Source organism: Protomyctophum parallelum (assembly GCF_964188405.1).
Source record: "Protomyctophum parallelum genome assembly, chromosome: 5".
In the NCBI taxonomy this organism is placed as follows: domain Eukaryota; kingdom Metazoa; phylum Chordata; class Actinopteri; order Myctophiformes; family Myctophidae; genus Protomyctophum; species Protomyctophum parallelum.
Window position 1 is genome coordinate 40,742,954 of NC_139702.1, and position 25,793 is coordinate 40,768,746.

The following is a 25,793-nucleotide window of genomic DNA, read 5'->3' on the forward strand; positions in this document are numbered from 1 at the left end:
TAAGGCTGCATAAATTGTCTGTTCATTTTGTTTAATGGAGGAGAATACAGTAGTCATAATTACCCAGTGATGCAAATGTGATAGACTCAGGGACTCAACGTTTTATGCACTTTGGCAGCAGGCCTGCTGAGTCTCACTGGCTTGGAGGAGATGTGCACATTGTGCAGTGCTTGCATTTCACCTCCTGTTCCAACATGATTTACTGTGGTTAAAATGAACACAAGGTTGCCATTGTACTAGCCTACATAAGGAAGCCGAAATGTGTTATAAGATTTGTGTGTTGTTTTAATATGAACAGAAGACAGAACATGATTGATTATTTTAAGTCGTGTTGCTTTTGTGTCTTGTGAGCACAGTGTATGGGTTGGCCACACAACTTGGCTAGGGCTGGGCAGTGGACCCCCATTTTAAAAGATGCAGTTTCACATGCATTAGGCTAACGGAGTATGGATCCCCATTTAATGGCATTTCTATCTGCATGGGACCCCAATTTATATTGTAAAATCAATGTTAATTGAACTCTGAGTGTACAAGTGGAACCAAATGTGGTTCCATTTTACACTCAGAGCTCAGTTACCCACAAGGGTCCATTTGGTTCCTTTCCAAACTATCATTTAGCAAGGGACCCCTGGAACTCTCCCAAGGACCCCTGGGGGGGTCCCCGGACGCCGGACCCCACTTTGAGAACCACTGGGCTAGGGTATGCCTACTACGCTCACGGTAAAAGTGGCACACATGCTGTCTGGCATACATGTTTCCTCCAGATTCAGACGCTTGAGATCACAGCCGGGGAAGGAAGGAAGGAAGGGCGCAACAGAGAGGAATAGTTCGATTGATTCTCTGAAGCACACGGATCGGGACTTGTGTTGTAATACTGAATACGGAAGCACGCAGGCGATATCTGAGGTAAAGTAATTAAATAAAACAATTTCTTTGTGAGTTTGTGGACATAAATGGTCGTTGTGTTTGTGTTTTCGGTGCCATATGGTGGAGCTGTCGCTGATGACAAGGCTCATTGCCCGGCGTAGAGAGACATGTGCTCATGCGTTTTGACAACTTCTTTACCGAGTGAAGCATTTCGACCACTTGTGTTTGGATTGAATGTTGTGTAGAATTAAGCCAGACACTTTCTATAACTAAAGGAGCCGATGTTATGAGCAATATAGCGAGGTCTTTATGAACATGGTATTTTAACATGCAATAGTCAATTGACTGAGGCGAGCCCCTCCTAGCACAAGTTGACAGCACACACACCTTTCTCCATTTAAACCAGTGGTTTTTAACCTTTTTCATATCAAGGCACATTCTTCTTTTTTTCGGTATTTGAGCCACGGCACGTAGCCTACCACCTTGATGAGATTTAGCCTCTCAGACCCAAAATATTTTGTCCACAATTCCATGCTGTATTGATGTGGTACCATAGGAGAGATTTAAACAGGAAATCATTGATCAAAATAAGAATTATTCTATCTCTCCAAATCCTGTGGTTGTAAAGGGTCCATTTGGTTTCATTATACAGTACTCTCACAGGAGTTACAGATCTAATAAGGCCAATTAAGGGTCCATTTGGTTTCATTTTACACTCAAGAAAAGAGTTAAAGATCTATAGGGTCCATTTGGATTCATTTTACTGTACACTCTGGAGAGTTGAAGAAGAAAGATGATCCCAAAGGGTTCATGTGGTAATACCAACTCTCCATCATTCAGTAGCTGGGGACCACCTGGCTGGAACCCCCTCAAGGACCTTTGGTGGAACCCGGACCACTGGTTGAGATCCACTGATTTAAACCATTTGCCTCAAGACAATAGCGTTTGTTGTCTCCACCAGGCCGAAGGCATGGGGGGAGAGTATGTTTTGCACTCCGTCCGTCCGTCCGTGTGTCCGTCCGTGTGTCCGTGAGCAGCTAATCTCGGCCACCGTTAACCCGGTCGATGCCAAATTTTGCACACACACTCCCTGGATGCCAACGATGAACCTCTGCCCCAAACATTCCAGAACGGCCTGTTATAGCGCCACCAGGAGGCCGCTTTGTGCAAAACAAGTTTTTGCACAGTACACCTACAGATTTTGTCCAAACATCGCGCAAATTGGTACACAGTCTCTCTAGAGCCATTCAACGAAACCGGTCTTTCAGATTTCTCAGACTCCATCCTGATTGGTTAAGATTGGCTTCCAAAGTTCACAGGAGTGCTCAGTTTCAAACAAAATGCTGCAAATCATGAACATCGCGTGATTTCCGTGAAATTGTGCACACACATTCCCACTAGGCCGAGGACGAAATGCCACATGAACAATTTCAACTCAGCCTCAAGGTGGCGCTATAACTGGCCGAAAAGTGTTTTTACCTCTAACTGCACGGATCTGTGGATAATTTACTTTTGTTGCCCTTTTATCCAACCACCAGATGAAGGCAAGCTGCAATGTCCTACATTCCTATCCTGGTGGAGACCTGTGCCCAGAAGGGCACTTTTTCTAGTTTAAAATGAATCTGATCACGAATATAATTATCTTCTACTCTCCAGCAAGAATATGGGGGTGTGCTGCCATATGATTAAAAAAAAGTTTGCTGTCTACAAATTGGATAGGCCTATGCCTCAAAAGCACTTATTAGAGTATATTTATTCTCCATCTGTGTGTTTTTCTGAAAGCATTCACAAATCTGCATCTTTCATTGCTGCTCAATACTTCATGTGTGTGTTTGTGTGTGAACTGCAGTGCACATTACTGTACAGTAGATTCTTGCTGAGTGTGTACTGTGTGTGGAGCATTCTTTATGACCCTAGAAGGTTTAGTGCTTGAACTGCTGCAATCAGGGAAGAAAGTGTGTGTGTGCGTGCGTGCCTTAGAGTAAGGTGCGTGCGTGTCGCTCACTTCATCAGGCCTGGGGCCAAAAGAAGAGTGATAGGAAAGACCAGGGACGGATGGCTAGGAAGATGATTGAATAGGTGGATAAATAAGACGTCAAGGAAGATGGATTGTAGGATGGAGATAGATAGTCTAGTATCTGGACTCTTCTAGGTACTGTTGTGAGTGTCAGTTTCATAGATGGCCAAATATACAGGAAGGAGATCAGACTGTACTGGATGCGATTACCACTAGAGAGGTGACAGAGGTCCCATATGTACTGACTGTAAATGTTTAAGGCCATGTGAGGGATGTAGACTAGAGACAACAATAGAGAAATCAGACGAAATTGACTGTTTAGAATAGGAACGTGCTCTTCATGACTTTGATTAATTGCACATGAATGAGTTGGATGAAGAAACCGATCATTCATAGGATTGGGAAACCATTTACTGCCACCCGCATCCCCTCAGCGGTTGTGTACTGCTTACCACCTGCAGACAGTACCGGTATATTCTGTCATCTGCTATTAGCCCTATATCTAGAACTCTAGAAGTCTACTGCGTTCACACGGGCAGATGCAAAGATACCATTAATTTTCAATGGACGCCAGCACCATGAAGATGCAAAGATACATCCGACGTTTGTAGCTGCTGCAAAAGCAACAAAAAATTGAGCAGATTTCAACTTCAGATGCAAAGATACGAAGCTACAAATACGCTGTGTAGTTTTTGCATCCGCCTCTGCATCTGCATATGCGTCGTTGAAGTCATCAAGCGTGTGTCTGTAGTGATGTGTGTCGGCTTAGCGCCTTTTTGGACCTAGGCATTATTTATATGCATTTGAAACGATGGAAACGGCCAGAACAGGGTGAAAAAGGCGTCTAGAGAGAATTACAGTACAAAGCTACAGTTGTGGCTTTGTATCTTTGCATCCATAAGGAACTTTGCTTAGCCCACCCCTTACATCACCACACTCCTGCTGTATTAGAATATTATTTTCCATTAAAGCACAGTGTATATATGTTTCATTGACATATAGTATTAGTAGTAGTTGATAGATATACCCAATAGCCCCTTTTCATATGCTGTAGCATGCACCTTGTCACCTACTACAGTACAGTACTCCCAGTCTTAATTGAGCTGGTCATATCCTGGAATGAATCAATAGCCAAGCAGAGCCAAATGGAGCTTTCTGAGGCTTATTTATTATTCATGTCACACAAGATCGAGGCCTAAATATTTCATTGTTTTTGCATCTTATTGCCGGCTACGATGATTTGTCATCTTGGCTATAATCCAGTGGTTCCCATTTACCTTCATTCTTTCCTTGGAGACCCCCCCCCCACCCCCCGCCCCTTACAAAAGCTGAGACATGAACCAGGAGTTTCCTGTAAAAAAAAGATCAGTTCAGGTACTGGGAAATGAGTCATCAGTTGGTACACCCACCCACCATGCCATTTCTTTGTTCTTTTGCCAGCTCCTTCCAAGATGGCATTAGCCAGTGAACCGGCAGCAGCAGGCCAGACTCAGTCCCAGAAGGATGCGGCTGACCAGAACTTTGACTACATGTTTAAGCTGCTGATCATTGGTAACAGCAGCGTGGGAAAGACCTCTTTTCTGTTCCGCTACGCGGACGACTCCTTCACTTCAGCCTTCGTCAGCACCGTGGGCATCGATTTCAAAGTTAAGACCATCTACAGGAACGACAAGAGAGTAAAGCTACAGATCTGGGTGAGGGATCGGATGACGCACACACACGCACACACACACACACACACACACACACACACACACACACACACACACACACACACTCCTTTAAAATCTCCTTTTTGAAAAGTGTACAGCAATTTCAGAAAAGTATCAATTATGCAGATTAAATGTAAATCTATACCAAAGTAGTATGGCAAAAGGTTTACTTGCATTGTTGTGACATCTGTTTGTGTTGCCGAAGGGTATCCAGTCTGATTTATAGTGTAATAAACAAATTCTGCCTCTGTGGATTGGAATGTTTATGCATCCAGCAACACAGCTTTCTCTATTCCATTCCAAGAGAGAATGTTTTTCAGAAAATGAAATGATGATGATGTTAATTTTTTTCCCAAAAATTTTACAAAATAGCGGAAATAGTTCATCTAGAAGTATTTTTGAAAATGTTTGAAAATGAATGGACATTTTTCAACATGGAAACAATGCGGGCTCCAGGTGTAGCCCGCAGAACCATTGCGGCTCAATAATCCACCACTCCTGAATGAAGTGTCTGGTGCTGGGAGTCTGGTGCAACGCACAGGTCCTGGACCTGAGAGCAGGAGTGGACCTGGTGAGACGTACGAGGGGCCTGGACAGGAGTCAACCCACAGAGCCTAGTCCCTCCACTCGCCAGATTGATCTACCTCCCAGTCCCGGCAGAGTAGTTCCGGAGCAACTGATTGTGTGGCCCTGGTCTTTCCCTAATGGGACTGATCGACGAGGGTAGCTACTAGCTACTGGGATGTAAATCTGGACTTGATGTCTTGATCACACCGGCTGGGTCACCTGAGTGAGGGGTATGATGTTGTGAGACCTAAAACCCTGATGACCTTGGGATGCATCACTGTGGATTTTCGTTCGAGTGATTATGCAAAAATAATTGCGATTATCTAAAATTATGCAAAAAGAAACTACCGGTATGCAAAAATTATTGCATTTATCTCAAATAATTGGGACTTTGGCGATTAAGTAATAATTGTGACAGCCAGGCCTAACTGGAACTTCCAAACTGTCCCAGACAGTGCCATGAAGCAGAGGCTCATCAATCAAATCATCAAATCAAACTTTATTTATAGAGCACGTTTTAAAACAACCAAGGTTGACCAAAGTGCTGTACATCTTTGGCAAAAACAGAGAACAGGCAGGAGAACACAGAATATAAACGAGAAACACAATAATAAAAATGACAAAAATGTAAGCATGAAAGCATAAAATGGACTCAGGAGGGATTAAAAGCCAGGGAGAAAAGATGAGTCTTAAGGTGAGACTTAAAAACACCAATGGATGGGGCAGAGCCAATATGAAGGGGCAAGCTCTTCCAGAGCCTGGGAGCTGCAGCCGCGAAAGAGCGTGCGCCCCTAGTGCTTTTGTTAATTATTGCCCCTAGTGCTTTTGTTAATTATTCGGCCTTCTAGCAGTACCTGATCCGCAGAGCGCAGAGCTCTGGCCGGGATGTAGGGTTTTACGAGCCCGGAGAGGTATTCGGGGGCCAGCCCATTTAAACATTTAACTTTAAAATCAATTCTAAAATAAACCGGGAGCCAGTGAAGGGAGGCCAGCACGGGGGTTATGTGTTCTCTCTTTTTAGTGCCAGTTAAAAGGCGAGCAGCAGCATTCTGGACCAGTTGCAGTCGTCTAATTGCAGACTGTTCGATACCAATGTATAGTGAGTTGCAATAGTCTAGCCTGGAGGAAATAAAAGCATGGATTGCAGTTTCTAGTTGTTTTGGGGGGAGGTATGGTTTGACTTTAGCCAGGAGACGGAGTTGGAAGAAGCTCATGGGAAACTCCTCCCTCGCGCACTCCATTTTGACACCCCAGAGTTAATGACAGTTGATGTTGAGCATCGATCGGACGCCTCTGGTTTCATGAAAGATGCATGATGAGGTTGAGCTGCTGAATCCGTTTATGGTGCAGAGACACAGGAAATTATGTCCTGTGTCTCTTCTTTTGACATTAACGCATTTAGGCCTGAAGCCGATTAAAGAAAATGGCCTCTTGTTCTAAATTACAAAACAGTTTTTTTTAAAACCGCTGTTTCTATGTCAGTGGTGCTCAACCTTTTCATGGACCCCCAGAATTATCTGTATTTGGCTGTGGACCCCCATCTGAAAATATGTTGTCCCGGGACCTCCCAGAAGCAAAGTTTTGCGTTCAAAATGTTTGCTCTGAAAGAATATATATATAAAAAAATTGCACCACATTTTCAAGATTTTTCAAAAATGGCAGATCTAGAAGCTTGTAAAGTGCTGCGCTATGATGCGTGTAGATCTGCTTGTAGAGCTGCTATTTTTCAATAGCTAGTATAACATAATGCTTAAAACACCAAAAGCGGTTCCCATCCTGTTTGGTTTAAAAGGACTAGCACACCCCCCCCCCTCTACTGTACATCTTTTTTCTTTTGATTTCCAACCATTTATATGTTTTTCTTTGCATAGTAGTACTGTATATTTGTATGTCTTTAAAATGTCCTGATGAATTGAAAATGGAGGACCCCTATGTAAACAAGCCTTTAGTGCCTTTTCTGGGTATCTTGATTCTTAACTGACTTTGTATCGAACTGTGCTTATTTTACAAAGTGTTCAATCAATCAAATCAATCACATTATATTCACAGTCTGATCTGCTATCTGATGAAAACATTATTCGCGAGTTTTAATTAAATGATTGGTAAATATAAAACTTTAAACAACATACAAAGAACATTTTCAACATTTACTAAGATTATTATTATTGATTCAGCGTCGTCAGAATCAACTCTGACCACAGATTGGGCAACCGAATACTAATTACAAACTAGAGATGGTGGTGAAAGGGGGAATAATGATATTCGCATGCTTTGATAAACATCTGCCCTTTTCTCGCTGATATATTGGAGTCTAAATCCAGATCAGAACTGTTTCCATGGCCACCAACGTACCTTGCTACTACACCGTGTATGTATGCGCTGGGGGGGGGGTAGAATCTGGCCTTTGTCTCCAGGAGGATTTGCTAATACGCATGTTGTGTGTCTTCGTCGGTATCTGTGCTCTGCAGGTTTCTTAGTTGACACCTATTGACTGGCTTGTAAATTGGTTTCTTGTGCTGCCCCAGCCCCTCCCCTCCCCCTTTTCCTCTTCAGGACTTATTATTCACCAAGTAGTGATTTGGTGAATCTGTCTGCATGCATTGCTCAATTATCGTAACGTAACCCAGACCACCTGGCTGGAATGCATCTGTGTCACCGTAGCTTTTAACCACTTGTCTTTAACCATTATTTTAATCTTTAGCTATTGGAAAAATTGCAGACATACAAGCTCATAGTGCCTCGCTACAAGCTTGTAGATCTGCTATTTGTTTTTTATATCGTGAAAACGTGTGCCAATCTTTGAATATCATTTTCTTTCACAGTGAACTCTCATCTTTGAGAGTGTCTTGAGTGTACAGGGTTTGACGATGTCAGATCAACATATGGAATGTCAGAACATGTCGGCTCCATATATGGAGGTCTAAGGGTGGCAGCGGAGGCAGTGTTTTGAGTGTACACAGGTTTGATGAGGTCTGGCCATATATGGATTATGGAGCGTGTCGTGAGTGTACAGGGTTTGATGCGGTATGGAATGTCAGTACAGGTCAGCTCCATATATGGAGATCTAAGGGTGGCAGCGGGGGCAGTGTACAGGGTTTGATGAGGGACCAGGTAGGGCCGGGCCTGTTTCACTGGCTGCCGGGCGACGCTGCACTAACTTTGGGGCGGGCCCTTCTAGAGTTTGAATGGACAGGTATCAGTCAAAAGGGAGTTACGAAGAGGAAGGACGGGTGGGGGAGAATCAACACATGGATTGTCAGAACAGGTCAGCTCCATATATGGAGATCTAAGGGTTTGAGGTCAAATGTAGAGTTGCTGGTTGGCTCCATGTATTGTTTCTTTTTTTTGTTATCAATTTTCTTTTTTTTAAGACAAATCACAATAATACACGTTAACAACATGAATGACTTAAAGAAAACAAAACACATATAAAACAACACATAACAGCAAAAGCAAGGAACACAAAAACAAACAATCCCACCCACCCCTCCCCCCCGAGACCAAAGATGCCACAAAATGTCATTACTCCTACTACTGTGCAATGGAGACAAAAAATAAATAAATAATGATAATAATAATAATAATGATTAAACCATGCCCTTAACCAAATCTGCAATACCAGACCAAATCTCAATGTTTTCCTCTTTTGCACCATGCAATCTTGCTGTAGACATTTCTAGATAAATGATGTCTAGAGGTCAAAGCCCATTGGCGAAATGACAATGTATGAGGTGGTTTCCAGTGCGAAGCAACCATCTTCTTTGCGGCCGTTACGCCAGCAAAGAAGACACGAATACGGGTGTTATTTAATGGCAACTGGGATACATCATTTAATAAGAATAGAGATGGGGAGGGTGTGATGTTAACTTGTAGAATAGTCGAAAGGTTAGTAGCAACCAAATTCCAAAATGTGAGGACACTCGGACACTCCCACACCATATGAAAGAATGTACCTTTTTGATGTGTTTGATGTGCAGAAAGTGCAGTTGTGATTATTTAAAATCTGCATAGCACACAATCTACGAGGGGTTAAGTATGTCCTATGAACAAAATTTAGATGTATTTGTTGATGATCAGGATTCCTAGAAGATAGGACAACATTAGACCACACTGTATCCCAGCTCCAATCTGGATCTAGATTTGGTATGTCATTCCTCCATACAGTATCGACAAGCAAGGTGGCTCCATGTATTGTTATACATATCTCCATGTATGCTTATCCAGGGTTAGATGAGGTCAGTGTCATCATCTTCATGTTATGGAGACGGCCATATATGGAGGCGTGACTGACAGGTTTTGCAGGTTTTCAATAGTTGTGCAATGAGGAGTCTGTGCAACAAGTAATTACTAGGTGTTTTTCATTTATTTACCTATGTTGCCTTCCATATGCATAAAGTCCATTAGATTTTTGGACTTTCTTATTACTGTCATTGTGTACTTCACCTTTCTCGCCTACACACATACTTGGTAATAAAAATTATTATGCTTCTGATCTTTGTATGTTATTTGTGCTTAAGCGCATGTAGAACATGTCTATAGAATGTATATTTATCTTGGAAAGATAAGGTATAAAAATCATTTCACCTGGCTTTGCTGGTATTTTCAAACGCACCAAGGGGAGTTGGTTTTGCAGCACACTTATCTTGTGTGCATTCCGTTCTGTTGAGCTGTTGTAGCAAGGTCATTAATAGAGGTGTGTGTGTGCGCGATTACCAGATATGAAAGCTTTTTTAAACGAAGGACATTGCTTTCATATCTGGTAATCTCACGAACTCCCCGAAAAGAACGGAGACTCTGAGAGATCAAGATGTTCTCTCCAATGCTTACTGTATTGTCCCGAATATAAGACGACTGATTATAAGATGACCCCCATTTTTCAAGACTCATTCCTGGAAAAATATAATTGAATGTCAAATAGTCTAGTCCCTGATTATAATACAACCCCGTTTTTTAGGATATTTCCATTGGATAAAAACGTCTTATATTCAGGCGAATAGGGTATTTCCGATCTTCAGTACTTTTACTTCTACTCCACTACATCTTAGAGGTAAATCATATACTTTTACTACTAATAAGACTCCAGGGGTAGGGCCCCACAAGCCCTACAATAAGTGCTTCTCCTACGCCCTTTTTCGGACACTTGGACAAGTCTGTAAAACATTGACAGAGTGTGTGTGTGTGTGTGTGTGTGTGTGTGTGTGTGTGTGTGTGTGTGTGTGTGTGTGTGTGTGTGTGTGTGCGCGGACGGACGTCCAATATCAAAAAGGACGGAAGTACGTACGTCCAATTACAAAGAATGGAACTGTACTAACTAAGTACATTTCAATACAAAAAAAAAAAAAAAACTGTCAGGGATATCCCTTTGGCCTAGTGGTAGGCCAAGATATTAGACATTCACACACAACTCGGAAGACCCGAGTTTGAATCACAGGCGTTATATTAGGAGGCTACAGCTTTGACGTGTCTGTCCATTGGTGTGTTTCCAGGACACGGCAGGCCAGGAGCGTTACAGGACCATCACCACAGCCTACTACAGAGGAGCCATGGGGTTCCTGCTCATGTACGACATCACCAGCCAAGAGACCTTCTGTTCTGTGCAGGACTGGTAGGTCAAATCTGGCCTGTTTTAGCATAGTGGTTTTCAACCCTTTTCATTTCAAGGCCCATTATTTATTCGCCATTTGAAGAGATGCAACCGATCCGATATTATATCGGGATCGGCCTCCGATCCAGCTTAATTAATGTATCGGAGATCGGATTTGACGCCACCGATACACGCTCCGATACAGGAGGGGGACACGTGTTTAATGTTTACTACAGTCCGTCCTGCACAGACAGTGCAGTGAGCGAATCCAACCTCCAGTACATGTACAGACTGCAAACAGATTATAGAAAAAAGCGCTTAAATCCGTCTTTATATAATTGGCTCAGTTATCAAACCATGACATTGTTGTCAGAAGCTCAAATATTGATTCAGATTGTAAGTTTAGTGCAATTTTTAAGACAAAGACAGAGTTTGCAAACTAAAGCAGCAACACAACACCAGCTAGCGCCATAACAAACGTCCTGAGGTATTTTCTTTCTCCCCGAGTTCTGTCGGTAAGGCTCAAGGCTTTTGTCACATGATAGCGCAGCTGATTCCAGGCATCACATTAGGGGTAAAAAGGTACCATGTGTATATAGCAATAATAATAATTACTATTATTATTATTAATAAACCATAGTATTAATTAACAGGTTACATGCAGGCATCACTTTAGGGGTAAAAATGTACCTTTGCACATAATAATAATAATAATAAACCATAGTATTAATTAACAGGTTGCCATTTCCTTAAGGTTTACAGGTTAAACACTTCTTATTCTTATTTTTACAGGTTAAACACTTAACCATAAACATCCCCTCTTTGAATTTAAACTAGGCATTTGTACAATTAATAAATGGCTTATTGAAAGTTAATGCATTTTTTGTATTTATTTGTTTTGCAATGTAGCCTACAGCAAATATCGGATCGGCAAATATCGGATATCGGGAAATTTCAAAATGAATATATCGGATCGGATCGGAATTGAAAAATCAGTGTCGTTGCATCTTTAATTTGAGCCACAGACCTTGATGAGATCTAGCCTCTCACACCAAAGAATATTTTGTTGTCGTCAGATAGGTTTTTGTCCACAATTCCATGCTGTATTGATAACGGTCCGTTTGGTTTAATTTTACACTGAATAATTAAAGATCTATAAGGGTCCATTTGGTCACCAACTCTCCCCGGACCACTGGTTTAGCACATTAAGACCTGAGGCCTGCTTTACCAAAATGCCTTCTAGCCCTACAAAGCCAAAGTGCAGTAACTACGGACGGGGGAAAAAATCACAGATAAAATGGGTTTAAAATTGTTTCAACTGGTCAGCCAAATGAGACATCAGCATATAAGTGATATTACACTAATTGTATATCTGTAATTGTATATCTGTACTTGAGGTAATTGTTCATTCCCCAAAAATCAACCCCCATCCTGACAAGCACTCGGGTTTCTTAAAAGGTGCTATACAAATATAACCAAGTTATTATTCCTATGATGAGCTCCAAAATAGGAATGTCAGGTTGAAGTGGTTAAAAAAATACCATGGAATGAAAGACTTTATTGACTATTTGTGAATAGCTCCAGCGAGCAGAACACACTAGTTGAAGTTGCTGTTGTCGTTCTATTAATTCCGTTCTACATTTGATTTCTCAGGGCGACGCAGATCAAGACCTACTCGTGGGACAACGCTCAGGTGGTGCTGGTGGGGAACAAGCTGGACCTGGAGGAGGACAGACAGGTCCCCACTGAGGACGCACGGAGACTGGCCTCAGAGCTAGGTTGGTACATATCACTGTAGACTGGCCTCAGAGCTAGGTTGGTACATATCACTGTAGACTGGCCTCAGAGCTAGGTTGGTACATGTTATCACTGTAGACTGGCCTCAGAGCTAGCTAGGTTGGTACATGTTATCACTGTAGACTGGCCTCAGAGCTAGCTAGGTTGGTACATGTTATCACTGTAGACTGGCCTCAGAGCTAGGTTGGTACATATTATCACTGTAGACTGGCCTCAGAGCTAGGTTGGTACATATCACTGTAGACTGGCCTCAGAGCTAGGTTGGTACATGTTATCACTGTAGACTGGCCTCAGAGCTAGCTAGGTTGGTACATGTTATCACTGTAGACTGGCCTCAGAGCTAGGTTGGTACATATTATCACTGTAGACTGGCCTCAGAGCTAGGTTGGTACATATCACTGTAGACTGGCCTCAGAGCTAGGTTGGTACATGTTATCACTGTAGACTGGCCTCAGAGCTAGCTAGGTTGGTACATGTTATCACTGTAGACTGGCCTCAGAGCTAGGTTGGTACATATTATCACTGTAGACTGGCCTCAGAGCTAGGTTGGTACATGTTATCACTGTAGACTGGCCTCAGAGCTAGGTTGGTACATATTATCACTGTAGACTGGCCTCAGAGCTAGGTTGGTACATATCACTGTAGACTGGCCTCAGAGCTAGGTTGGTACATATCACTGTAGACTGGCCTCAGAGCTAGGTTGCTACAGAGCCTTATCTAGACAGAGTTGGACAACTCTGACTCCATCTCCAAACTCTCTGTATAGTCTTCGCTTTCTCCAGATGGATTACATATGGCATCGAGACAACACGTAACAGGGGCGTAATGCAGATGTTATTTAACTCTTGAGAGTGTAAAATTAAACCAAATGGACCCATTTGGTTTCATTTTTGCACTATCAATAGTTAGATCTTTATGGTCCACGTGGATACCAACTCTCCATTTAGCTGGGGACCCCATGGACCACTGTTTGAGAACCACTGCAGTATATTTTCATACACTGCACAGTTACACACAACCTCATGTAGTCTCATGGCAATCTTGCATTTCCTACTCCATATACTATATATAGTGGCATGTTGGGTGGGCCCATGACGTACTCCACTCCATATACTATATATTTAGGGGCATGTTGGGTGGGCCATGATGTATTCCACTCCATATACTATATATTTAGGGGCATGTTGGGTGGGCCCATGACGTATTCCACTCCATATACTATATAGTGGCATGTTGGGTGGGTCCATGACGTATTCCACTCCATATACTATATATAGTGGCATGTTGGGTGGGCCCATGACGTATTCCACTCCATATACTATATATAGTGGCATGTTGGGTGGGTCCATGACGTATTCCACTCCATATACTATATATTTAGGGGCATGTTGGGTGGGCCCATGACGTATTCCACTCCATATACTATATATAGTGGCATGTTGGGTGGGCCATGATGTATTCCACTCCATATGCTATATATTTAGGGGCATGTTGGGTGGGTCCATGACGTATTCCACTCCATATACTATATATAGTGGCATGTTGGGTGGGCCCATGACGTATTCCAACAACCGTATAAAGCGTCACAGTCCCGCCCCCTTTCAGAATGACGAGGGAGGATACACACTTTTTTGTTTGTTTTTCTTTGCAATTATTTATTATGTATACAAAAACAATAAATGGCATTTAACACGTTCAGTATTAATTAATTCTTCCAAAAACCACCAGTGTTATATTCCAGTGAAACCCTTATTTTGAAGGTCCACCGGGACCCCGAGACGTGAATCGGATGTAGGAACACGTTGTGTGCTGTGACAGACGATCGATCGTCTTTTATTTCACCGTGAAAAGAGATTTTGTGGCTGCGATCATCGATTCTTTGGCTGCGGGCCATTGAATGAAGCTGGTTTTACCAGGGAGGGACCTGCATGGTCTGGGAAAACGATCCCAGATAAATGCATGTTTCTGGATCTGATAACGTGGAGGTGGACGGACGGCATGCGAAAATGTCACTTCCGGTTAATTTCCTGTTGTATGTGTTGCTTAGCAACCTAGAACCATCATTCACAACCCACTGAGAGGACCTCATGACGTCATCGACGTGAATATATATATATATATATATATATATATATTATTATTTTTTTCAAAGATCCACGCCCTATTTTTCATGATTTTTATAAATTAGCAGATCTACACGCTCGTAGCACGGCACTGTGCCGCGCTATGAGCTTGTAGATCTGCTATTTTTCAATAGCTAAAGTATAACATCATGCTTAAAACACAAAGGGTTTCCCGTCCTGAATGGGTTAATGAACTTATATGGCCTACATGTTTTGCATTGATGTCCCAAATGTTTTGAATTTGTGTGAGAAAAATGCGGTAAGTCTTGTACATGCCCACAGTTGTGGGCATGCGTTTGTTGTAGGGCAATTTCTAAAGTGTGTGTTTATTCCTTGGACGAAAGTCCTTGTTCAGTACGTTATTTCCATAATTATTTGTATATTTTACGCTGCTATGATGACATTTTAACTGTTGTTCAGCACTTTGTAACTCTGCTATATAAAAAAATATTATTTATTATTATTGCAACATCAAGCTTTAATGGGTTATTTAGTGCTACAATACATGGATTCTTTCTGTTTCTGTTCCTCTGTTCTCTGTGTCTTTCTCCTCACGCAGGCTTCCAGTTCTTCGAGGCCAGTGCGAAGGACAACATCAACGTGAAGCAGGTGTTCGACAGGCTCGTGGACGTCATCTGTGAGAGGATGAACGACAGCGTCAACGGCGAGGCCAGTCCCTCCTCGGCCTCGGCCAATCACAAGGGAGGCAGCCTAAAGGACGCGCTCCCTACGATGAGCCAGGGTGGCTGTGCCTGTTGATCGCTGAAATGGCTTAATGGGTTATTTCACTTTGAAAAACAAAAAGGTTTGGATCAATTTATCATCTACTCAGGCTTTTGTGAACACCCCGGCCGGTTTCTTTTCTTGCTACATTCAGGATTTAGATGTGAGATATTCATTTTATCAGACACGCCCCCGTCCACCCCCTTCCTACACAAATCCATTGTAACTTCATACGCGGTAGATTCATCGAAAACACACACCCTTGGTATTAGGCCCTAGTACATGAGGGGGTCATGTTTTTTTAGATAAACGTTTTTCATATTTGAATATCTAAATACTGAATCAGTATTAGAGCAACTGAAAAACGTCTGGGATGGGTTGTTCACAAAAGCCAGAGTAGACTATAAAAATACCCCAAAAAACTATGTGAAAGTGAAATATCCCTTTAACCACTTAGACCCCATATGGTTGAGCACGAGTCCCTCAGGGCTCTATGCTAGGCTTTTAGTCATTGGGGGGAAAGCTTTCGCTGAAACAAGCCGATGGACTTGCTAATCGGCTATTTTAAGCTATATTAAAAGCTTTCCCCACAATATGGATGCTGGGGTTTAAGTGATTAAACATCACATAGTGGCTTAATTAACCATTATGAACCCTGGCGGCGCATCCTTGTAATGGGCATGTAATGTAATGGACGGACATTCAGCAAACATCGGCGAACATTTCGTGAAAATAGCTCGTCTACGAGTCGACCTCGGATTGTAAATTGGCTTTGGTGTAAAGCAGAAAAAAAAGATGGGGCCATGTATAGATCCATAGGCACCCTGGCCTGTGTATATAGGACTATGTAGTTAAACACAGACGTCACACACACTCGCCAAAGTCAGCTCAAATTGCCAAAAAGTCTAATATTTGGAATGCACTCAGCCTTATTATGTAATGTTTTGTTTTGTGTTTCAAAGCAATCTTCAGTGTTCACCGTTTATATTGGTTCTGGCTGTTCCGTAGACATTCTGAAGATTTGCAGAAATGTCATAACGTTCCATATCCATTTGGTTCCCCTGACTGTATGGTTTGTTAATGGCTGAATTGTGTGTAATCTGTTGCATTGAATTTCAGTTCACCCAATGTAGAACGGAAAACCCATTTCATTTGATTGTACGATGCTGCCCCCTCGTGGGTGCTGTAGGGTACTAAAAATAATTCTAAGTCAAGTGAATGGCAGAGTGCACACCACCAACTATAACAAATACATGGTGAACATGATTGTAGCGCTTGGGCTGATCGGCCGTTCAGCCCTATATTCTGGTTGTCTTTAAAAACATATCTATTTGCTTTTATTTGACTTTTTCATCATTGCGGTGTCATTTTACCTTGTAAATTATTTGTATTGTATCTGTTGAAATATGAGAATAAATATTGCAAAGCTATGAATTTCTTGGCATTAATTTCAAGAGGTTATATTAACATTGTATTGTAAAGTCGTGCGTGCGTGTTACGGCCACGAAACCTGGCTCGAACAACCAATGGCCATAACATAATATCAGGACAAAGTCAGGTCTCAAAATGCATTACATTTTATTTTAAATCCAGATAAATGGGTTGGATTGTTTTTATTCTTCACCTTACATGTGTCTATTGATGGTCACCTGACACCTTACATGTGCCTGTTGATGGGTCACCTGACTCCTTACATGTGTCTATTGATGGGTCACCTGACTCCTTACATGTGTCTGTTGATGGGTCACCTGACTCCTTACATGTGTCTGTTGATGGGTCACCTGACTCCTTACATGTGTCTGTTGATGGGTCACCTGACTCCTTACATGTGTCTGTTGATGGGTCACCTGACTCCTTACATGTGTCTATTGATGGGGTCACCTGACTCCTTACATGTGTCTGTTGATGGGTCACCTGACTCCTTACATGTGTCTGTTGATGGGTCACCTGACTCCTTACATGTGTCTATTGATGGGTCACCTGACTCCTTACATGTGTCTATTGATGGGTCACCTGACTCCTTACATGCGTTCGTCGATGGGTCACCTGACTCCTTACATGTGTCTATTGATGGGTCACCTGACTCCTTACATGTGCCTGTTGATGGGTCACCTGACTCCTTACATGTGTCTGTTGATGGGTCACCTGACTCCTTACATGCGTTCGTCGATGGGTCACCTGACTCCTTACATGTGTCTGTTGATGGGTCACCTGACTCCTTACATGTGTCTATTGATGGGTCACCTGACTCCTTACATGTGTCTGTTGATGGGTCACCTGACTCCTTACATGCGTTCGTCGATGGGTCACCTGACTCCTTACATGTGTCTATTGATGGGTCACCTGACTCCTTACATGTGTCTGTTGATGGGTCACCTGACTCCTTACATGTGTCTATTGATGGGTCACCTGACTCCTTACATGTGTCTGTTGATGGGTCACCTGACTCCTTACATGTGTCTGTAGATGGGTCACCTGACTCCTTACATGCGTTCGTCGATGGGTCACCTGACTCCTTACATGTGTCTATTGATGGGTCACCTGACTCCTTACATGTGTCTGTAGATGGGTCACCTGACTCCTTACATGCGTTCGTCGATGGGTCACCTGACTCCTTACATGTGTCTATTGATGGGTCACCTGACTCCTTACATGTGTCTATTGATGGGTCACCTGACTCCTTACATGTGTCTGTTGATGGGTCACCTGACTCCTTACATGTGTCTGTAGATGGGTCACCTGACTCCTTACATGCGTTCGTCGATGGGTCACCTGACTCCTTACATGTGTCTATTGATGGGTCACCTGACTCCTTACATGTGTCTGTAGATGGGTCACCTGACTCCTTACATGCGTTCGTCGATGGGTCACCTGACTCCTTACATGTGTCTATTGATGGGTCACCTGACTCCCATAAACCCAAACACCCATTTGTGGGCAGTGGACCCGTTTGTATGGGTCCCTTTATTTTTTTGAGTGCTGCAACCACTCCTATAGACGTGTGTGTGTGTGTGTGTGTGTGTGTGTGTCTGAGCACGAAAATAGCGTTTGTTCACCACCAAGTGTCACTGTTGCACAGCCTAACACACAGGCCAGGGAGGAGGGCTAGTACAGTACAGCACCACTCACTGCAGACGGGTCTGATTTTTGTTTACTATATTTAGTTTTCAATTATTTAAAAACCTTAAAATAAAATAAGAAAACACTCCAAGCATAGACCACAGCAACACATGCAGACACAAAATGGAACAAACAAACGATGACCAAATAAGGCAATATTATATTGCTGTAGTGTAGACTGTGTCTGGGGGGGGGGGGGGGGTGTTGAAAGACCATTCCTTGCTTCGCTGGTGCTATAGTATATTATATAGAATAGATCATTCCCAGATGTACTTGTGAATCTTGTTACCTTGTAGTAGCACATAGGTTGCTTTAGCACTATAATTGCTCAACCACTTATTCTGCTGTTGGTTGACTATAAGGTTCATGGCTACTCTGTGACCTTTGTATGTTGCTCTGGATCAGAACAAACTGAGTTGTACAGTAAATTGTATAGGCAGACAACAACTCTATGAAACACTTCTAAATTATTATTCTTGTAAATTAAAAATACAATATTAAGGCCACTGATTTGTCGCTTTTATTGTTTAATTTCACAATAGTCGAGCGTTTATTTGTAATGACTCTGTAGATAGTTGATGATGAAAGCTGAGGTGTGACATTATTGATAAGTGATTCAATTAGAGACTGCAGTCAATAGCAGTAAAACTGTAACATACCGTAGAAACACTGCAGTGAGGTAGCCTACTGTAAACAAGAAAACATGTAAAATAATCTGCTGTCTGCCCTTTCAGCTCCAACTCCTTCATTGTCAAACCACATGGTTTAAGACATTGTGAGACATTATTCTCTGTAGCCTACAAGCTCCCATGAATTGCAGATACAAAACTAATCATAAGAGTAGAGAGAAAAGAACAATAACTATGAATACTCAATATGGGGACTCATATGTTACAAACACAACATGTAATATGTTGGGCACCTTGTTTCTTTTAGCACTACCATTGGGCCATTTGAAGTGAAACTAATGGCCTAGCTGCTTGCCATGAAACCTGTTAAGCATATTTATGCTCCACACTGAACTCTCGACATACATGGATAAATAAATAGACAGCCACATCGTAAAGGTGTCATGTACTCTGGAATAGCCACATATGGACATGTTCTTATTTACAGTGCTGGAAAGTAGCTAAGTATATGCACTCAATTTTAAGGCATTTTTACTTTACTGGAGTATTATCAATTTTCAGTACCTTTACTTCCATTCCACTACATCTCAGAGGCAAATATTATACTTTTACTCCATTACAATTATTTGACACCTTTTTAGTTACTATAGCTGCTTTTTAGATTTTGACTACACAACATTAACCACTTCAGCCCTATACGTTTCAGACATGTTTCGGCCATTTGAAAATAGCCGCTCTACAAGATCGGCTATTTTCAAAGGTCGGCTATTTTCAAAGGTCGGCTATTTTCAAAAGATTTTCATTTGAAAACTTGTGAAATGGGACCTTCTGCATAAGGAGTACTTTTAACTTTTGGTACTTTTAAGTACACTTTCATACCAATTATTTTGCAATTTTACTCAAATCAATTTAGAATTATATTGATACTTTTACGTAAATTAAAAATGTGAGTACTTTTTACGATACGATACAACTTTATTGTCAGCTTTCATTGAAATTTGTTTTGCGTCCATGATATCACCGTTCAAGTAAAGATACAGACAAGACATGCACAATACATTACAGGACACAAATCACAGAAGCAGACAGGAACAAGAACAATAGAACATGTCCTCTTGGTTTACCGATTTTGGTTTAAAAGCAGAACAGACTGGTGTACAAGCTTTTCCAGATAAAGAGCCACCGATGCTATACATGTACATGCTCTTACTTATTCACATAGTGAGGCCAGAGGCCAGATCAAATAAAATCACATTTTATTCATGAAGCATATTGCATATTAACAAAAGTGCTACAAGTAAAAAATCGAGCACAAAACAAAAAATATACTGTTTGGGGGGGGGGGGGGGGGGGTTAGAGAGAGAGGGAAAGGTGCAAAATGGAAAGAAGGCAAGACAACATTGCACAAATGAAATACCAACAGACAAGCCAGTTACAGCAACAATACACATCAAGAAGCCCAGATCAACTAAGAGTTAAGGCCCTAGGGAGGAAAAACGTGAGTCTAATCACTAAGCTAAGCTAAGACATTTCATAAATGAGAAAACAAATGCTTAAGGACTAGTGAAAATAGCCGATCTACTAGCTCACAAGGCGCCGCGAAGCGACGGGATGTGAGCTTGTAGATCGGCTATTTTCACTAGTCGGGGTCCCAGGCAAACGTCTAATTTTGTTGTTTAAAATAGTTCTTGAGCTAAAAGGTTTGGGAACCAGTGGTGTCTATAGATGATCAGCCGACCTCAAAGATCTACCCATACATAGTGTGGAGCTGTAGGAGATCAGGTGTTAAACATATAAAAGAATATGATCAAAGATTTGAGGGATGAAGATGTTTTGAGGGATAAATAATAAAAGTATGGTTTTGGGGGGTGAGTCAATGAGCAATTTAAAGTACACGTGGTTTATAATCAGTGGTGGGAAAAAATGTCAAATGTTTTACTTAAGTACAAGTATCGGTACTGTAATATAGAATACTAAGTAAAAGTCCGGAATTCAAAATGTACTTGAGTAAAAGTATAAAGGTATTGGCATCGAAATGTACTTAAAGTACCAAAAATAAAAGTATTCATTGTGCAGAATGTCCTAGTTCACATTTTCAAATGTATTTCTTTAATTAACCTTTTGAAAATAGCAGATCTACAAGTGCACAACGCGCTTGTAGATCTGCTATTTATAAATGGCCGAAATGTATATACAGTAGGAGCTGAAGTGGTTAATGTATGTTTTGTAGTAATCAATATCTGCAAGGTAACTATAGTAACTGAAAGTTTTCAAAATAGTGGAGTAAAATTACAATATTTTCCTCTGAGATGTAGTAGATGTAGAAGTAAAAGTATTGAAAATTGGAAATAAACTAAAGTAAAGTAATATTACCCACTTAAGTAAATAAGTACAATACTTTCCACCACTGTTTATAATGCAATGCATGAATTACCATGTGTGTATATATTATATATATATTTGTAAAGCCATAGTGTCGCTTTACACGTCAGTGCTGTGAGGAACACGGCCACTAGGGGGCGCTCAGCGATAGAAGAGTAGGATGGAGGAATCGGTGAGTGTACTGGATGCAACCCAACCTGCCGGTGTCCCTTCGCCTTTCCCGTCAAAGTTATTGAAGTCTCCACACACTCTCGCGTTGTTATCTCCCTGGAATCCTCCTCCGCCAATGCAATACTATGAAAAGAATGTTACACATTACAATACTATGAATCCTCCTCCGCCAATGCAATACTATGAAAGAATGTTACACATCACAAAATCTAAATCACTAAATGATATGTTCCAAGCAATGCTGGATTGGGACCTAATAACCAAAGTTAATTCTGCTATATGCAAGGCACAAAGCATAAATATATCAATATGTACAAAATGCAGAGCAACCAGTTTGTAAGAAATGGCACAACAAATTTGGGCATCATGGAAAACCAACCATCATGGCGTTAAGCGAATGTTATTACTACAGTGTATATTATATATAGTGCATCTCGGTGGAGTTGAATGTTGATTTGCTTGCATGTATGTTGTTTTTTTGTCATAGTAAAGAGCAGTGGTGGAAAAATACCAATACTGCACTTTAGAACTACTTCGTTACAAGTAAAAGTACGGAATTGAAAATGTACTTGAGTAGAAGTACCAAAGTATCGGCATCAAAATGTACTAAAAGTATTCATATTACAGAATGTCCCATTTCACAAGTTCAAAATGTGTAGAAAATCTATTGAAAATAGCCGATCTACAAGCTCTCAGTGCGTCGCAACGAGCTTGTAGATCGGCTATTTTCAAATGTATAGGGTTAAAGTGGTTAATGTATGTTTTCTAATCAAAATTTAAATCGCCAAAGTAACTAGTAACTAAAGTTTTCAAATAATAAATAAAGTAAAAGTACAAATTTTGGCTCCGAGATGTAGTGGAGTAGAAGTAAAAGTACTGGAAATTGGAAACACTCAAGTAAAGTACCTCAATATACCTCAAAATTATACTCAAGTACAGTACTTGAGTAAATGTACTTAGTTACTTTCCACCACTGGTAGAGAGGGAGAGTATACTCACATGTTGAAAAGAGCATGCAGAAGACGAGTCTTTGACCTTAACTCCAGGGCATAAGGCAAAGCGAACGCCATTCTTATTCCCAGGTCTTATGGTCACAAAGCCAGTCTCAATCTCGGCTGAAGGAGAAGAAGACCATTTTTAAAACATATCATCGTTGTGGCAAACTGTGTAAAACTGTATTTCTATTTTAATTTTTTTGACTACATTTTAGTCACAAGTCAAAGCTCGTATTAATATCTTTTGGCAAACATTTTCACGGGTCACATTGCAATGCATCGTGAGCTTAGAAATCAGCTATTTTCATTACTTTTGTGCTACATGGTCATAATGATGAAGAATAAGATTCATTTATGAAAAAAGATGAAATATGGATACCGGTATACAAGGTTTCTTCTGGATGGTGGCATTATAGTAATGTAGTACAGATGTAATATATTAGATATCTCTGCTGTCACTTGAAAATGTTCATTTTTCAGGAAATGCAAAAATATAATGTTTTCACGAAATTAAGAAAACCTTATATTTTGAAAATACTGCCTCATCAAAGTTGGTGTTATATTTTGTCAATTACTTGCATGAGAGCGGGAGAGGAATGGAATGGATTTGTGGAACCACAAAATGGCCGCCACTATATGCCCTATAGAGCGCCGATGTCTGATGTAATTTTCATCCTACCTTCTGAATTCCCAGACGTAAAAAGAAATTGTGTCAAATATTTACTTTACTTTACTTTACTTCCGCAAACCCGGGGATGAGCGAGTGACGTCAGGACTTCGGTACTCTATTGACCAGACAGGCATCGAAAATGTTCTTTGGTCTGAGTTAGGCCTGTCGTGGCCGCCTGTTTCATGGCCGCCTCAATGCTTTTCCAATGGAAGTCACTTGGTTTGACCAAACACTTGTTTGATTGCCCCCCCCCCCCCCTCTCCATCAAACACAAGTGTTTGGTCAAACCATGTGACTTCCATTGGAAAAGCATTGAGGCGGCCATGAAACACGTACGGAACAGACCATGTTCGTCTGATGTGTGTACAAGGCCTTAGCCTGCATGCATCAGGTGCATGCCATCACTCATCAGTCTCCTACAGACTACAACATGATATGAGGCCTTTAATGAAGTCTTACCTTGTACAAGGAGTCCATGTAACGTTTTTACGCGTTCATTGTCCCCCTCGTCATATTGAATAGGTAACTGCGTTCCCCTCTTGCACGTTACGTCGTTCGCATTTCTTTCCATAGGATTATCCTAGGAAATGTGATTTTTTTTTAGATGGAATAAGTCTGTTTTAGCATTTGTATATTTTGATGTACTCTCTCTATTCACATGAGAACACAACATATACACTGACAATGACATGAGAATAAACTAAATGTCTTATCTTGAATGAGAAATCCACACCAAAACACATGTACCCTGAATCAGCCTGTAATCCTGTCCCAACATACATGTTGGCCTTGAATTGTTTCATAGGTGCCCCCTGTTCTTAAAATTTCATACAGAAAACCCAGGGCCAGGCCTTCATTTTCAGGCACACAGTGCATGTGTGAGTACACCATTTATAAACGATTTGTGGGGGGGAAAAAAGCTATACTAAAATTACAATGAAGACAACTAGCTTTCTTCCATTCTAGCTGCATTTTACTGTGGGAGCCACAGGGAGGGGTGAGGAAAATGAAGAACAGGGGGCATCTACTGTATGAAACGATTCAAGGCCAACATGTACAGTATGTTGGGACAGGATTATAGGCTGATTCAGGGTTTTTTGGTGTGGATTACTCCTTTTAACAACAACAAATAAAAATAGCTGTTCGAACAATGAAGTATAAAACAAGGCTTAGTGCTCGGTCAAACCATCAGCCGGAGCTCTTCATAGATCCCTTTGAACTTGGTTGTGCACCAGTGTTGTTTTTGTCAGCAAATTTTGATTTTAGTTTTTGTCATATTTGTCATATACTTATTTTTAGTCTAGTTTTAGTCGACTAAATGTCATAATATTTTAGCCAAAATACATTTTAAAATGTATTTTGGCGGGCCTTGATGCCGTAGTAATGACTGTTTTTACACTTGCTGAAAATAGCCGATCTACAAGCTCACAACGTGTCGCAGCATTGTGAGCTTGTAGATCGGCTATTTTCAGCATGCAACCAATTGTAAAATGACTTGTACTGGATCTCTTGTCCACTAGCCTGACCTAAGCAGAGACATTTCTGGCCTAGATGGGAGGGTCGCGCCTCAGAAATGTGCGCACCCTGATTGGATCTCATCGATCTGTCCGTCACCCCCGGCCCCTCCTCTCCCCCCTAGTGCAGCGCTACGTCACATCATTTAGAGCGACGCCCACCCGGAAGGGTTGACTCCCACTTTTAGACTGGTTCAGCCCACAGCTTTTTCCAGGCTTTCATCTTTCGCGCAGACGAAATGAAAGCCTGGTTATCGAGGCTACTTGTCCACTAGTTCCTTCCTAACATTTTACTCTACTTTTTATCTGTTGACAAAATTGTCAACATATTTAGTCTTAGTTTTAGTCCTCATAGCTTAGATTTCATTTAGTTTCCATGTAGTTTTCGTCAGTGAAAAAAGGTAGTCGACGAACATTTTTCGTCATGGTTTTAGTCGACGAAAACAACACTGTTGTGCACTGAGTTGATTGATTAGGCCATAAAATTGTCAAAACTATGCTCGTTAGTGTTCTCTCTAATCAATGGATGCACCCAAGACACGTGATTATGAATCCCGCCGACAGCAGTCACTTCAACTGATCTTACCTTAAACAGGTTGCACAGGTTCGTTGATCCGCCAAAATAGCCATCGTAAGTGCGGTATCGTAAGTAAGCGTCGTGCTTCCAGTCATTCACACGGACGATGTTGGGAACATGCCACACCGCTATATCGTGCATAGTAGCATCAAAGTAGCCAGGGTTCTGTCAAAGACAAACAAAAATTATATAACAATAATAATTATAATAATAATGTTATTATAACAATATTTACATTTATTAAACACTTTCCAACAATTTCCCATGAAATGCCAACATATGAATGAAAGTGCACCAAGTGCTTGCGAGTAGGCCTACTCAAGCTGCATGTGCTCTGGATAGACT

General features: G+C 41.3%; 1 protein-coding gene across 1 annotated transcript; it reads left to right on the forward strand.

The window, feature by feature from the left end:
• Window positions 1-794: 794 nt before the first annotated feature.
• LOC310858170 (ras-related protein Rab-3D-like) lies at window positions 795-16,801 on the forward strand. The gene is made up of 5 exons (XM_083764271.1): window positions 795-906; window positions 4,325-4,578; window positions 10,650-10,768; window positions 12,401-12,525; window positions 15,227-16,801. Exons 2-5 carry the CDS (start codon window positions 4,336-4,338, stop codon window positions 15,424-15,426), a joined length of 687 nt encoding a protein of 228 aa, XP_083620397.1. The 5' UTR covers window positions 795-906; window positions 4,325-4,335; the 3' UTR covers window positions 15,427-16,801.
• The last annotated feature ends 8,992 nt before the right edge of the window (window positions 16,802-25,793 follow it).

Coding starts and splice junctions, on each gene's coding strand:
- LOC310858170 (XM_083764271.1), top strand. CDS start 4,336: ATGGCATTAGCCAGTGAACCGGCAGCAGCAGGCCAGACTCAGTCCCAG. Junction 4,579..10,649: donor GAGTAAAGCTACAGATCTGG/GTGAGGGATCGG, acceptor GTGTGTTTCCAG/GACACGGCAGGCCAGGAGCG. Junction 12,526..15,226: donor GAGACTGGCCTCAGAGCTAG/GTTGGTACATAT, acceptor CTCCTCACGCAG/GCTTCCAGTTCTTCGAGGCC.